Raw genomic sequence first — 17078 nt, forward strand, 5'->3', positions numbered from 1 at the left:
TTCCTCTAGACTAGAAGAATAAAATTTTTAAATCAAAGAAGGATGGTCGCATTCAAGTACATGGTCAGAAACTTTAATTTCAGTGAGGCAGCCTGCATGAATGGGATATTCATATATTGTTTTCAAAACCAGTTGTTTTTAAATGATTAGTTATATTTTACATAATTATATAAATACATGGTATATACAAATTATATACAATAAACTGATGACATGTGATATGTTTAAAATATATAATTTTTAAATTGCACTAAACAGAATTTCTTTTTTTTTAAAAAAATGACCCTTCAGCGTCACTTCTCCTTAGCAAGTTATCAGCAGTTACCGACTTGGACCTTATGTTCTTTTAGGATTGCCTCATATCCAAAAGGCAGCACAGTGTATTAGAACAGTTATTCTCAAGGTCACCCAGTGTTAGGGGTTGAATCGTGTCCCAAATGCGTATGTTGAAGTCCTTACCCCCATTACCTCAGAATGTGACCTTATTTGGAGGTAGGACCTTTAAAGAGATAATCAAGTTAAGGTGAGGTCATTAGGGTGGACCCTAATCCAATACGACTGGTGTCCTTATAAAAGCAGAAAATTTGGACATAGATGCACGCACGGAGAAAGTCAGTGTGACCAGACACAGGGAGGAGATAGCCATCTACAAGCCAAGGACAGAGGCACAGCCTCTCCTCACAGCCCTCAAAAAGAACCAACCTTGCCACCTTGATTTTGGCCTTCCAGCTCCTGTCAGTAAGTTTCTGTAGTTTAAGCCACACAGCATGTGGTAGTTCATTACAGCAGCCCTTATATTTGTTACGAATACATCCAGGCACCCCCAACCCCTTCCTCTCCTTCCACTTGAACATCAATTACCTGCTAAGCCTGTCCATTTTCCTTAGGCGGCAGCAGCTTTTGGATGAGCCCCATCCTTTCCTCGGGCACTTTCTCAGCTCTGACTCCCAGGGCTTGGTGCCCCCAGGTGAGAGCCACTGTCCTAAACAAAATTTCCAGAGGGATTTTCAATAACAAAAGCTTACCTGTGGGCTTGGGAGAAATAGCAGAGTCCTCAATTTCACTTCCCTCGGTCCAGTCAGTGTCACTTTTGACGGTGTTCCTTCCAAAGCTACTCTTGTTGCTTTTAGATGACAGCACAGGAAGTAAGTCTGGCGAGGCACAGGCCTGGAGGAGGTCCTCATCATCCAGCTCTTCCTCTGAACTGAAGGGAGGGGTCCTAAACAAATCAAAACCCAAATAGGGGACGCTGTTTCCCTAAGTTTCAGGATTTACCATGTGTCCCTTAAAGCAGTGGGAATTTTCTCCAGAGAGCATAAGAGACACCCACGTGGCCACAGAACAAGATGGCAGCCAGGGCCACAAAAGGCCGAAGAGTCATTTCAAATCCAGACCTGCCAGCCACCTGGCGTATTTAACAAAATGTGCTGAAGTTAGGACGTTACTCCTCGAAGCCCAAATTTGTATATTCTTAATATTGGTTTTCACACACCTGAGAAAAATATTTCACAGTGGAAAAAAATATTTTTGCAATAAAACTATGTCATCTTTTAAAATAGTGTCATTACTTACGGCTTACCTTTACACGGCACCCTACAAAGGACTTTTACATAAATACGTAATCTCATTTGTATCGTCACGTGAATTATCACCCCATTTTAAAGTGAAACAGAAATTCAGAGTTGTATTCACTCATTTAAAATATATTCACTGAGCACCTAAATTCCACACAACGTTCAGTTACACTACATCCCGTGAAATAAGGCTCTTCCCATGAGATTAAGTACATGAAAAGTACTTTTGAAGGGTGAATTATTATTTATACTGTCCTTAATATATTTATTCTGTCTCTAGTATATATACAAAATGCCTTAATGAAGAAATAAAGCATCAATATCGCCAGAACAAGTCAATGATGATGAATTCAATTATTATAAAATTAGTTTTACTCAATTAATAACAATAATATACCTACAATTTATTGAGTACCCACATGTGCCAAGTACTGAGGCTGAGCCCTTTTCATATGTTCTCATTTAATTTGTAGAACTATCCTGTGAAAAAGGTAGCATCATCCCATATTACAGGTAAGAAAACAGAGCCTTTTTAACAGGCAAGCAACTGAATCAGTGTCACACAGTTAAGGAATGACTGAGCTAGGGTTCTTAGTATCATAAGAGAGCCTAAGAGAGTAAGGTCTAGGGCCATTATCAACTTCCACAAGGAGCTAGAACACTAAAATATCATCCGGCTACACTATCATGGATCCAGCCATTAAAAAGCAACATCACACATTTATCGAACATTACTAGACACTGGGTGGGAGGTGGGCAGTTGGGGGAAAAAATAACAGAAATGACTCAGGTGTGGTCCCAGTTGTTAATGGAGGCCACAAGGGATAAGTGCTGTTGACCCAGGTAATATCTGATAAAGAAAAAAAGATGTAACAAAGGAATCACAGATTAAATATGATGTGTACTAATTATGGCTCTAGTGAACCACAATGAACATACTAATTTACAAGGAAAGAAGTGTTCAGTGAAAAGAATTTTTAAACATCACCACCCCCTGCTCCCTCAGTACTCACGCAATAGTTGAAGACTTTCTGGGAAAATGATCTTCTGTGATATTTTTCTTAACTCTAAAAGCAAGAGAAAAATATTTCTGGTGTAAGTGAATAATGTAATTTAAAATAGATTTCTATGGAATTGGTGATTTTTGCTTTATTAAAGGGTGAGCAGCAGCAACTCTCCCTGAGACAACGAGAGATGGGTAAGCATTCCAAGTGTGATTCTCTGTTGGGTCAAACGTTGCTGTGGGCTGAATGTTTGTGGCCCCCTAAAATTCATATGTTGAAGCCCTAACGCTCAGTGTGATGGTATCTGGAGATGGGGTGATTAGGTTTCGATGAGGTCATGAGGATGGGGCCCACATGAAGAAATTAGTGTCCTTGTAACAAGACGAAGAGAGACCAGGGCTCTCTTGCTCTCCCTGGCATGTGAGGACACAGTGAGAGGGTGGCCGTCTGCGAGTCCTGGAAGAGAAGCCTCACTAGAACCTGACTGTGCCAGCACCCTGATCTCAAGCTTCCAGCCTCCAGAAGTGTAAGAGAATAAATTTCTGTTGTTTAAGCCACCCAGTCTATGGTAGTTTGTTATGGCGGCCCGAGCTGACTGAGACGAACGTTAATAAAAAAATTTTAGGCTTGAAAATACTCACTTTGGAACAGATGTCCTATCGGTAAAAACAGGTCTTTGTCTAACCAACTGTCTGCTTTTGGGAGGAAGATGTATTGCTTTGGGTATTTCTCCAGTTGAAAGGGTGTCCACTTGAGAAGTACTGTACCTGTCTGGAATAGTAGTGTCATTCTTGAGTCTCCATGACGTGAAAAGCAGAATAAAATACTACAATACTGTCTATGCTGGCACTGAAACGAACAAGCCTGTGTCAAGGGTCTAGACTCCACACTACAGGGGGTTTTTAATGTAAAAAACACAATCTAGGGCTTCCCTGGTGGCGCAGTGGTTAAGAATCTGCCTGCCAATGCAGGGGACACGGGTTCGAGCCCTGGTCTGGGAAGATCCCACATGCCACGGAGCAACTAAGCCCATGAGCCACTACTGAGCCTGCGCGTCTGGAGCCTGTGCTCCGCAACGGGAGAGGCCGCAACAGTAAGAGGCCCGCGCACCGCGATGAAGAGTGGTCCCCACTCGCCGCAAGTGGAGAAAGCCGTCGCACAGAAACGAAGACCCAACACAGCCAAAAGTAAATAAATTAATTAATTTAAAAAAACAAAACAAAACAAAACACAATCTAAGACCCCACATTTAATGGTTCAAACAATAATAGAGTTGCCAGTTAAGTTCCAAGGTTTGTGAACCATTTAAAATTTTGAAACGGTTGTTCTATTTTGCTACCATCTGCAGAAATGAAATGGCAGTTGGTAGCAGGCTTACCTGTGGACAGTAGTGTTCTCTCCTCAGTTTTACACCTGACCTGACGTTCAAGGAATTCACGAATTTGCTGAATGTTAGGTATTTGTCTTTCTCGCTCATGTCTTGCTGATTCTATGGTTCTTAGCACTCTGTTCAAGTGGTCACTTGGAATACCGCGTACATCCTGAAGGAATAAAATGTTAAGTTAATCAATTATCCTGGGATGTTTTTCATTTCATGGACATTTGTCAGCATTAACCATGCCAACCTTTCGTCCTTACTGCTGCATGTAAGGTGGGGGATGCCCTGACATATGACACACGGTCCCGGTCCCAAAAGGAGCTCACGGTGCAGTGGGACACATAACGTGTGTGTATGACCGTACGTGACTGGTTAAGGTACGGGGCTGTAGGGGCCAGGACCAAATGCACGGAAGGCGTGTGTGTGACTGATTAACCAACAGTGCGAGGTGTGTGACAAGAACCGAATGAGTCCACAAGGGCTAGAGGAATTCAGGGAGAGGGGCTGTCAGAGGCCCCACTGGGCCAAGAAGCCTTAAGGGGGAGGATGGGCTGTGCCTGCAGGATGGGTGGAGTGAAACAAGTAGAAAGAGGGAGTGTTCCAGATGGGTGGGATCACCTTGCAGGAAAGGCAGGCAATGGGACAGAAACAGTCAAGGCATGTCTAGTGGTTAATGCTACAGAGGAATGGGTGAGGAGAGCAGAAAAGGAGACTGATGCCAAAATGAAAAGCTTAAAGGTTGGTTATTCCACAGGTAAGAGAAAATCCTCAGAGGTTTTCAATTAGGAAAATGCCAAAATTTAAGAGGTGATTTGAGAAAATTCTTTTGGATTTGAAGGGTATCTAGACAGAAGAAAACCAGTTAAAGAGCTATTTATTCATTTATTCAATATCAGTGTCACACACACACTCCCATCTCCTCCCCACCATTACCCTCAGTCTTCCTCATCCCAGGAAGTGGCTCCACCACCCATCCAGTTGCCCAGGACAGAAATCTCCATCATCAGATCATCTGCCACCTCCAAGAAGAAGTTTTCTCTGACCTCAGTTATTCATTCCCCTCTACTTTTCCTTCATTTGACATCCTACAATCTGTCATTATGGATCTGCCACCTGTTTGTGTGAGCAGGTGTTCAATATGTCTTCCTGTACCCTGCAGCTGGATGGAAAGACCCAATACTGTACAAATGTCAGTTCTTCCTAAATAATACACAAAATTTAAGGCAATTCCAATCAGAATCCCCACAGGGGTTATTCTGGAACTGCAGCAGCTGTTTCTAAAGTTCACTGGAAAACAAAATATAGAAGAACTGCCAAGAAACTTTTGAAGTAAGACTAATGAAAAAGGCATGACCTATAACAGATACTAAAGTACAGGACAAAGTTACTAAAATTAAACCAGTATGGTGTTAGCAAAGGAATACAAAAAATAGTTGAAAGGGCAGAACCGTTGAAAGTCCAAAAATAAATCCAAATGTATGTAAAAATGTCCTATATGATAAAACTGCTATTTCGAACAAACGAGGAAAGGGTGGATTACTCAACGAAAGCTATTGAGACAACTGATCCAACTGGAAATAAGGTTAGATCTCCAACTCATTGTTTCCAAACTTAATTGTTAAAGGCCAGATAGACAAAAAAAGTAAACAAACAAAAAAACTATGTAAGCATTAGGAAAAAAATATAGCGTGTTTTTATAATCTTAGGATAAAAGGAAATGTCCCAAATAAAATATATAACCCCAAAACCATATGCAGACTGGAACTGGAAGTCTCACACACTGATAGGGACAGTGTGAACTTTTACACTTTGGAAAATTATTTGGCTACACCTATTAAAACTAAACATGTATACTCTTAGACTCAGCAATTTCATTCCTAAATATACATCCAAGAGAAAGGAATGCCTATGTCCACCAAAAGACATGTACAAGAATGTAATGGCCAAAAAGAGCCCCAAACTGAAAATCCAAATGTCCATCAACAGGAGAATAGATAAAATGTTGTATATTCATACAATGGAATACTATACCACAAACTACTGCTAAATGAAACAGTAAGTATGAATCTTACAGAAAAAATCATAAGCAAAAGAAGTGACACAAAATAAAACACAGTGTAGGATGCCACTCCTATGAGGTTCAAGAACAAAAAAACACTAAGTCAGAATAGCCATTACCTCTGGCTGGGGAGTACAGAGTTATACTGACTAAGGAAAGCAAAGAGAGTCTTCTAGGGTATTGGAAATGATGGATCTCTTTCTTGATCTGGGTGGTGGTTACAGATCATACACACAACCCCCCCCACATGTACATACAAATCTGTATACACACGTATATGTGTATATAACACATACATTCAGATACACACAAATGCATGCACATGTGTATATACATGTATACATATATACATACACAGATTTGGGCACACACACACGTATACACAATATCCACACACATGCATATACACACAGACCTGCATACACAAACACACTACACACAGCCACACATAAACATACATGCATTGCATGTACGGTATGCACACATGTACATGTGCACATATCTGTGCACATTCCATGCACATACATACTTTTGCATACACATACATATATGCACATGTGATGTATATACACATATACACACACAGGTATATAAATTCAGGTTGTTCAATTAAGTTTGTGTATTTTATGTATGCAATGAAAAATGTAAAAAGCAAAGAGTACATATAACATGATGTACAGAACGATTCAATCTGGCAACAACGTGAAATACAATTCATTCATCCATTCCTTTAATAAGGGTCGCTTAAGTGCTGATTTTGTAACAGGCAATAATTCGGAGTTAACATCAGAACGTAAGCAGCCCTGCAACTGGCTGGATGCAAACCCTGGCTCCTTCATCACGAACATGTGACCTGAAGCAAGTTACGTCACCTCTCTGTAAAATACAGATGATACTGTCACCTACCTAAGAGATTAGTTTCTATGTTTAAATGAGTTACTATTTGGAAAGCTCTCTGAAAGGTGCCAGGCACGCAGTGAATGCCAGCTAAAGTGTTTAATGAATCATGTCACATTAGCCTCCGATCTCCACATGTGACAGAACTGACATGCCTTCTTCTCTTCTCTGATCCTTTCTTATTTAGAAAACAAAATAGGGAATTCCCTGGCAGTCCAGTGGTTAGGACTCTGCGCTTTCACTGCCATGGCCCGGGTTCGATCCCTGATCGGGGAACTAAGATCCCGCAAGCCACGCGGTGCAGCCAAACAAGACAAGACAGCAAATATTCCCCAAGTGGGTGAACTTACTGCATTAATCCCCAAGGTTTCCAGTTTCTCCACCAAACTCTGCTCCAAGACTGTTCTTATTTCCCTAGTGAGGGAAGGGTTATTCTTCAAAGTTTTCCTTAAATGTATCTTGTTGTTATTTAATTTCTGTTCATTTTCCTTTCCTGAAATAAGTTTTTATAACGTATTAAAAAGGAATTAAACAAATACATTAAACCTCTAAGCAAAAAATGGCAAAACACAACTTCTAAACAGCAAGCAAGCATTTATAATGTTTTAAAGTTTTTGAATAGTTTAGTCATTCAGCACAATATATAATGCTTAAGTACTGTAGCTTTTAAAACTACCTTATGGGGATATATGTATATGTATAGCTGATTCACTTTGTTATACAGCAGAAACTAATACACCATTGTAAAGCAATTATACTCCAATAAAGATGTTAAAAAAATAAATAAAAATAAAGAGTCAAGTAATGCTATTAAAAAAAAAATACCTTAAGTTTGCTTCAAAACTTCAGTATCTTTAAAGACTTTTTCTTGATCACTTAATCAAATTATAGCTAGATAAATAATGTGAGAAATACATCTCTAGAGAAGCAAAATCAAAAAAACTTATTTAGAAGTTTAACGTTTTATCCTAAAATTATTTTTACTACTTCCTCAAGAATTCATTACTCCTAAATGCAGTTAGAATTTAGGTATCATTTAATGAAGAAAAAGCCCTATGTCTTTTAAATAATTAAGTTTTTATATAATAAATTTGGTGGAGGTTAAGTTCACATAAAATTTCAAAACGTGAAGATTATTATCCCTCTCAAAATACTTACCAAAATGAAAACGAAATTTTAAAAAGTCTTAGGAAAAGTATATTTTGCTAAAAACAACCTATGATTAAAAACAAAGAAAAATAACAGGCCAGATTCTCCTAATGTTTCCTTCCTTATTCCTTTTATTCCCTACCAAAAAATGTCTAGTTTAAGAGGGTTTGGAGAAAGGGGCATGATTACAATGACCTTGAAGAACTGAGCCCTTATGTCAATGGAAACTGAAGGCTCAAGGAAACAGACTCAGTGCTGGGCAGTTGAGACCCTTAGTGAACATCCAAAGGCAGATCTGGGAGAATGTGACAATGGTACTATTATCATTTGGAAGTCTATTCTCCTAACGAAAGAATTTCACCCAAAGAACGGGGCACCAAATGCCACTGCCTAGGTCTGGGGCTGCAGGCGGGTCCTCACAGATACTTCATTGTTCCATGGTCTTACCCACCTCAGCAGATGGAATTTTTAGGTTCTGATGGCATGTGGATTTGCAGAATGGTTTGCCTTTTGGTTAAGATGTTTTCTAAATACTAGTCAAGTCCAGTAGTAAAGAATATTTCTGTTCATTAATTAACAGTTTTGTTGAAGGCAAAATTGGTCAAATTACTATTTGTACATTTAATAGGAGGGAAAATCCTGCATGATGATGCTTTTCTATACTTTGCTTCGGTGGCTTGCTAAATCAAAATTATGAAATTTTATGCGATTCTATATGAATAAAAATCAGAAGTAATCTTAAGCTTTATATTGTCAGCATTCATGCTGTTGTTTTCCCACCAATGTTTTTCCACTATTCTGAAACCACACACACAGAAAAAACACTTCTGTCCTAGGAACTGAATCCATCAGAATCTAGAGGGCTTAGCTGCAGTCACAGCTGTCACTGGCTTTGGTTGCTGGTTGGCCATCAAGTCTGCAACTGTCTGGGGCTAAAAGTAAAAGGAGGTACCAGGAGAGAACCTGGAAGTCATGGAGCTACCATTGAAATAGATGTGCCTCCCACCCCAATTAGGCAAAGAAAATTCTTTGGCCAGCATCTCAGATATAAGGAATGACACAGAAGCACAGCTTGAAGAGAGGCTCTGGGTTATGGGGCCACATGCAGGGGTCAAGTGATGCCCAGATGGACTGGCCGGTCTAGAAGAGTTGCAAGGCCTTTGATGGCAGTAACTGAATTCATTTGCTGATTGGTCTGGGTTCACCCTTAACCCCTGAAGACAAGTTCATTTTGACGTCCAAGTTCCCCCAAATGACGGAAGATTAAACATTTCCCTCTGTCCTCAAATTCCCTTTACATGTTTGTGCTAGCTTTGGAAAGCCATTTGTGAATAATTAGAAAACCCTTGATAGGAAGAACTCTTACAAGGCTGGGGCTGGCCGACAGAAGTGAGAGAAAGAAGGTAGAGTGGAGAGTGGAGAAAAAATAATAATAAAGTTTTTAGGTAAAGGTGAAATGAATTACTTGAAAGACAATCAGAGCTGAAGATTTTATATAAAGCACGTATTGCTCACCAAGATCAACAAGACAAAATATTCTAGAGATCAGCATTTCCTCTAATTAAAAATTTTAAAGCATGCCCAAGCAGATGGCCAGACTAACGCACAACAGCCCACACGTGTGATCAGTTACATCAGACTTACAACACACCATTTATGGTAAGCAAATAATTGTAGCACAAAGCAAGTAGTAAAAAACAAAACAAACAAACGCACAAAAAGCAAAACGAAGCAAAACACAACAGAATTTCTGAGTTGGAGGGGACTTGATCATCTAGTACTCAATCTCCTCATTATTCACACGAGGACTCTAAAGCCAGAGGTAAAGAGACTTCCCCAAAGGCCACCCAGCCAGTCCTGCAAAGGCTGGACCAGTTTGCCTTCCTCCATCGCTTTGTTCTTTGCATTAAACTACGGAAAACAGAAAACGTGGACTTTAGTTCCAGCACTGTCACTAATTAAACTCGACGACCTGGAGCAAGCTCCTAATCCCCCCATATTTCAAATTTCCGAAAAATAAAATAGCCCCTAAGATCCCTCCTGGCCCTCACATTCTAACATCCTACAGAACAGCAAGATCAAGTCAGCCTCGACACAACTGTCAGAAAGTAAGGATGAAGAAATAGTCTCATATGAGTTACTTCTTGGTAAAAAGTTGTACTGTGTTTGCAAACCATTGCTAAGATTAATCTGCACAGGTATTTGTCTGCAAATGTTTGTACAAGCTGAGGAATTTATTGATGGCAATTAATCTGCTGCCAGCACGCTGGCTCCAAGGAGGTACTAGAAAGATGGGGTCGCTGGTTTCTGTGACAGTGCGCTGGGACTCGGCTATTCTCAGCGGTCCTCAGCACTTTCCCATCCCTCACCAGAGCTGTGTCTGAACACGTGGAGGGTGGCAAAGATTATTTTCTTTCCCAACTCAGCTCCCTAAATGTGGCAACAGCCGATGATGGTGTTTGCTGTCAACGATCCCTAACTCACGCCTTAACATTGTCTAGGTAGAATTCTAAAAGAAACACACAGGCAGAATATGCAGTGGGTGAAACCTGGAACTGAAATGGGGATGACGGACAAATCAGGATTCCTCTTGGAAACCAGCTGACTCGTTTTTAAATGAGTGTGAACTATATGACTTGCGATTCCAGTTTCAAAATTTTGGACCCTATCTATGAACCTCCTGACACATTTCATAGATTCTTCTGAGAACAAGGGATTTTGTGTTCCAGACATCAGTAAATGATACTTATGTAGGAGAGAGAAAGCAGGTTACATGCAAGTAAAATGAAAATACACATCATGTAGATGTTATAGATATGCCTGATGTAGTCCCTTCTCAATTTGTAGCCTTGTACAAACAAACAAAAAAATTGGAAAAAGTCTAGAGAACACATAAGAAGTTATAACAAATATCAAGAATTTACATATTAGAACATATAATTTTACTTCTCTTCCTAACAAAAATGACAAAACCAGAGCCCATGTAAATATTAACAATTTGCTTTCTCCTAAAGAAGTGAAATATGGTAAAGCATTATTATTACTAAGGAGAAAATTATGATAAACTGATTCAAACATAATTGTTTTAGGATAAATCTAGCATTAGAAAATATTCTTAATAATGTAAATAAATATTCATAAGCGTCAAAGATTAGTTGATAGAAAATAAGTTTTATTATTACTACCAAATAAAATGAGGAAGCAGTAATAATTTTAATTATCTCCCCAAACCTGTAACAGCTCCCAAATTCTGCCATTAAGATATTCTGCATGTAAATATTCCACATTCAGAGCTTAGACATTATGCCTTCCTTGCTATTAAAAGCAATTTTTGAAATGGGCACTTCACCTATTCATTTCATAGATTCAGGGCATGAGAAATAACTACTGTGATACGAATATTTTTGTATAATCTGCCACACAACTGTGTCGACTTGTCATCTGATCAAAAAATCTCTGCATTGACATAAAGGCTTAAAATATTTTTTCAAGTTCACTGACACAGGAAATTTCTTATTCATATACTAAGAAACAGTAAAGCGGGGGAAAAATATAACAGCACATTAGGGGAACAAGATGACAGAATACTACATGTGGATTGAAAATGTAATCCAAACCTAAATGTCTTCCCTAATTTTGATACACTACGATAAAAACCACTGAATCATACTTCCAAGGCTTGGGGTTTAGCATCTAAATGTGGTTGATGCAGATATAAACCCTGATCAAGCTCTTTGTTACCTTTTTCTTCCTCTGAAAGTTCTTCTATTGGTTCCAGTATGTGCGATGAGAATGCCTGTTCTATTAATGAGGAAAAATAAGAATAGTACAAATAGGATGACAGCAAAGTAAAATTAGTTCCTTTCAAACAATTTTGAAAGATATAGTTCCACAGTATTTTAACCATGCCGAAAATAGCAAGAATTTACTGGGAAAAAAATATTAAGGCAACCAGTTAAAGCTGGCCGCTTTTCCATAGTATCTTCCCTTGCTACGTATTTTCTGTTAACTCCACTGTCAGGAAATTACATTTTAAATAATAAAGTTAAAATTTATTGCTCATCAACTTAGTGCCAGACATGATTTTTTTAAGGCACAAGAACACAACTGCAAAAGATCTTCTTCACTTATCCCTAAAAATATTTTCCTTGTATCTTGACCAGGTGGCTAGATAGAAAATTATTGAAAATATTCAATTTCCAAAGATAAAAACATAAAAAATTCCCAGGGCCCTGGGATTCCCACTTCTTGCCAGCCCCAGGGTCTTCAAGTGGAAGGACCAGAATGGTAAAAAGGCAAGGAGAGGTATCCTGGGGTCAGCAGCAGACTAAGACCCATTCTTATACACCTTCGTGTCCCTAAACCACGTTTCAAGACCTAGTTCTGCTCCCAGAGAGTCAGCAGGGTGAAGCTGAGGAGATGAGAAACGAAGATGGGCTCTTCCCAATCCCACCCCAGGACAGTGGCCAGCGGAGATGAGGCTTCTGGGTGACTTCCCAGGGAAACGTCACTGTGCCCACACAAGGAAACCCGCAGGCAGCACGGATAAAGCAAACCCCATCCGACCAACAGAGGGAAAGCTCCTTCATGGAGAAGGTCAGGTCTTGGCTGAAGGGCTAACTAACCACAGCAGTCAGGCATTAGGCACAGAATGAAATGCAACCAAAAGTCTGACTTAGGAGGTGCCTGGGCCCCTCATCTTCAGCCTGGAGACTGACATGGGGCACCTGCCCAGAAAGCTCTCCACCTGCTCCCACAAAACGGGGGTCATTTCATCCTGCCACCAGACCCCAGGGTGGGCGACTGGGGAGGGTAGTAATAGCAACAATTCCTGAGTGCTCACTGGGCTGCCAGGCACAGATCTAAGAGCTTTGCACGTATTACCTCGGATTTACTACCTCCTACTTTGAAGGTCTGGCTTTTAATTTACTAAAGGGTGTTTCTGATACTCTATTTTAGGCATATACAAATATACACATGCACACACATATCCATATAATAGGAATATACAAATAAATACGTATTATATTTAGGTGTTTAAAAATAGGCTCTTACAGCTTGTTCAGCAATCTACTCAACATATCTGACATTGACTGTATGGGAGAAATGCATTTTAAACTACTTTCAAATGAACTTTCGGAACACAGCCTATTAGTAAATAGGAGTCCACTTTAATTTTGAAATGTAAACACGGCCCCGCAAAGGAGCATGTAATTCCATCCATGTAACACAACTGCTGAACATCAAAAAGGTGCTTTCATATTTGTTATTCAGCCTCAAGATTTTAAAGTTATACAAATAAAGAAAAAAAATGTGTACCTATGTGTGTGTGGCAATGGCTGTTAACTAGACTTATTGTGGTGATCATTTTGCAGCAGATACAAATGTCAAATCATTATACTGTACACCTGAAATTAATATGTTATATGTCAACTATACCTCAATAAAAAATTTAAAAATTTAAAAAATAAAGTTATACAAACAGACTATTCTACTAGTTTGAACTGCTGAAAACAGGTTTTAGGAGGATTAAGCTAATCTCATTTTTTTAATTCACATGGTTTATATTTTATTGTACTTTATGAAAATGACAAGAATAAAGTTATGAGGAAAAGTTTTATAAAATTTTACAAAATCATCATATGCATTTTATTATCATTATATTACAGGGATAATCCTATGACTTATCTCTCTTGAGTCAGGATTAAGTGTCAAAATCTGACATTTCCTGCAGCGACGCAGAGGGCAGAGGAGGGGCAGATTCCCGAACCTGGGCTCCTATAATAATAAAGGCTGAGGAAGTGAGGTTGACCAGACCCCAGCTCCCAAAGCAGACTGATGTCCCAAATTGGGAGGGGAGACCTGCCATTCTCATGCTTTATAAGCCACAGGTCCAGCCTCCAGTTCCTGCCCTGAGCTGAGAGCTCCAGGGTGAGAGCTGAAACTCTTGGAGGCTTGAGTTTCCCCTCCGAACTTGCCAAAGGCCTCCAGAAAAATCCTTATGTCGGTCTCCCACCATTACCTCCAGAAGAAAAACTCCCAGACCTTCCACCAAGCCCTCTCTCCACTGGCTGACTTTGTTGGACTTCATCACCCCTACCCTAGAAGCTAACGGTTAGCCAGTGCTTGCTCAGTGGCTTTTGTTCCAAAGGCCTTGCTTCATTCTGCGCTTATTGCAGCCCACTGAAGTAGCCAAGACTCTTCTCCCCATTTGGCAGGTAAGGAAACCTAGGCCCCTACAGTTTCATGAGTCAACCGTGAATCCAGACTGTCTACTTCCAAACTCCAGGCTCTTGGCCACGAAGCCCCAGTGCTTCCCTACTGGTGCTGCTGGGTTTGTCTTCTGGAATTTTCTGAATGGCACCACCGTCCACCCAGTACCTGAGCTCATCATGTTCTGAGCCTTCTCTCACCTTCGGCCCCCAATCACTTGCACAGCCTTTCCACCAATCCCACGGAACAGCTGTTACGTCCACTTCCTTCTGTTTCATCACCACAACCCGATTCCTAGGTGAGGAATCTCTTAGACTATTTCTAACATACCCAACTGATCTCCCAGCTCAGGTTCTTTGAACGCATCGGTCAGGCTAAGCTTCCCGCAGCCCAGCTCTCCAATCCTGCCATGCTCAGCCTCAGAACGTTCAGCAGCTACAAAATGCCACAAGGACGACCCAAACAGCTTCAGCCCAGCGCTCAGTGGTTGCCATGAACAACCTCAAGAAGCCTGTCCCTCAAATCTCTTTTGCATACTCTATGCTCAGCCAAACAATTCACCTGCACCAATAATTCACATCCAGTGCTTTCCTGCCACCTTTTGCTCCTACTTTTTGCTTTGTCTCAGCTGAAAGGAGCGTGCCCCCTCCCTGGGGCAACGCATGTCTTATAACTGATGGCCTCAATCCAGGAAAATTCCAAAGTGCCCATCCCAGCTCTAAAGCTCCCGGTCAGACCTGCTGAGGACTCCGCTACAGCTGCATCTGGGATCAACATCCCTTTAACGCCCAACCCTGCTTCTCTCACAGGTGTTGTCTGAGAGCGCTGCCCAAATAGCACCCGCAAACCTCCAGCCCAGAGTCTGCGTCTCAGGGAACCCAACCTCAGCCGGTGAGTAATCATGAGATTTTTCATGGTAAAGGACCTCATCAAGCTTTGAGCTAGAACAAAAGGAAAGACAGAGAGGAAGTTGGGCTAATTAATGCTGTGCGATACGTGACCAATGCTCCCTGTGCCCCTGCCCCCCAGCACCTGGGGAAGCTGCCACAGCTGGGGGTGGCCAGGCAGTGGGCCGCCGCCAAACCTCCTCCTCTGCTCCTGCCCATTGAGATGCTCACAAACCAGCTTTGATCCCAATCCAAGGGCTGTGGGCCTCGTGCCAGGTCTGGCTGGCATTTAAAACGAGCATTTCAGTCCCAACAGATGCCAGCAAGGGGGCATGGCTGATTCAGGCCAGGGTCCAGACAGAACGCAGTGCTCTAGGACTGACAGATTTGTCAGGACCCTGGAATCAGCCCCAGACAGCATTGCACGCCTACTGTGTGCGGCCTTTATCGGGTACCAAAAATATAAAACGAAGAAAATATGGCCCTCGTGTAATGCCAGATAGGAGACTAACGAGAACAAGGTGGGAAACGAAAGAAACTAAAACACGTGTTGAGGTACAAAAAAGAAGTAGCCAGCAATGCCTTATGAAAATCAACCCTACTACCGAACAGCACAGGGAACTCTATTCAGTACTCTGTAATGGACCTATATGGGAACAGAATCTAAAAAAGAGTGGAAAAAAAAATCAACCTTAAAAAAGGAGGCAACAGAGAGACTTTAGACCTGACATAAATAAAATGAATAGACAATAATTGCCAAAGATAATTTTCTCATATATTCAATATTAAAGAAAGTTTCTATAGGTCAAACATACATTTTATCTCTGTTACTGGCTCAAAGGAAAAAACCCTGCATGTTCTAAACACTTGTAAATAATAACATCCAATATGTGAAGAATTTATGCATTACGTATTATAAACACATGCCAAAGGGAACCGATCCACCTGAAATGATCTTAGGAAAAAAATAAGGGGCAATAAACACTTCATGAGTCAGTCAGTGAGTAAAAAGGATAATTACAAAAGGCCATGATATATGCACCAAAATATTTATGAAGACAAAAAAGTCCAACTCGACTGACCATGGATTTAAGTCCTAACTAAAAGGCTAAAAAGAAAAGTGGAATGAAGTAGTCATTAGATTCCAGAAGCATTTGTAGGTAAGACAGGAAAAAGGTGGTCCCCCTCCCATCTTAATTCATTTAATATACAGCAGACCATAGGAAAACAATATATTAAAAAGATACTATAAAAACTGTTAGCATCTTAGTTGTATAAAAATAAAACATGTCTATAAATATTCACCCTGTCTACTGGATCATGTTAATAACAATTATCAGTCTGTGGCCTGGTCCAAGAACTGGATCCTGGCAGCAGTTTCATTCAGTGGTTCCTACTTTTTTCTTTTAGTTTCCATCACATGTCTTTTCTAGCTTTTTTCCAACCAATCACTGAAACTGTTTGTTTAAAAAAGGTGACTTGCTGCCACATTGAAAGTTATAAAAACAGTCACATATGCCCTGTGGCATGTGCTGGTTGGCTGGTCTAGTAGAAAGTCATCCACTTACCCAATACCTACTACTTTCCCCCAAATATCATAAATGATCCAAGTACTACCCAGAGTTAAAATCTGTACCTGTGAGCCCAGCAATAGATACATTTTATAGTTTATGACTGGTGGGTATGATCAGTTCACAGTAACATTACATAGGAAGACTGCAGTTTTATTAACTGTTTTGCATTCACCAAAATGTTTTGTTTGCATAATTACCCCACACAGAAGCACTTTCAGTTAATAAGTTACCTAACTCAGGGCGGAAACTGTACATAAAACGCTGAGGCTTTGCTGAAACTTACCATGTGCCATTGTTAGACTTGACTTGGCATCCAAAGTCTGTGGGGCTGGGGCATTCACTG

The 17078-nt window shown here is 40.5% G+C and overlaps 1 protein-coding gene across 8 annotated transcripts in view; it reads right to left on the bottom strand.

Annotated features, from left to right (window-relative positions):
• The window catches only part of DZIP1 (DAZ interacting zinc finger protein 1), a 56253-nt gene that overhangs the window by 6250 nt on the left and 32925 nt on the right, over positions 1-17078 (bottom strand). For 7 of the 8 annotated variants that reach the window (XM_082366098.1, XM_082366097.1, XM_082366095.1 and 4 more), the window contains 7 exons: positions 17019-17075; positions 11803-11862; positions 7263-7405; positions 3957-4119; positions 3220-3349; positions 2588-2641; positions 1026-1219 (listed from right to left, as the gene is read on the bottom strand). In XM_082366098.1, coding sequence (XP_082222224.1) covers positions 1026-1219; positions 2588-2641; positions 3220-3349; positions 3957-4119; positions 7263-7405; positions 11803-11862; positions 17019-17075 — 801 coding nt within the window. The remainder of the gene's footprint in view (positions 1-1025; positions 1220-2587; positions 2642-3219; positions 3350-3956; positions 4120-7262; positions 7406-11802; positions 11863-17018; positions 17076-17078) is intronic. The other variant, XM_082366096.1, reaches the window with a different exon arrangement.

Source organism: Balaenoptera borealis, assembly GCF_965194805.1.
Source record: "Balaenoptera borealis genome assembly, chromosome: 18".
Lineage (NCBI taxonomy): Eukaryota > Metazoa > Chordata > Mammalia > Artiodactyla > Balaenopteridae > Balaenoptera > Balaenoptera borealis.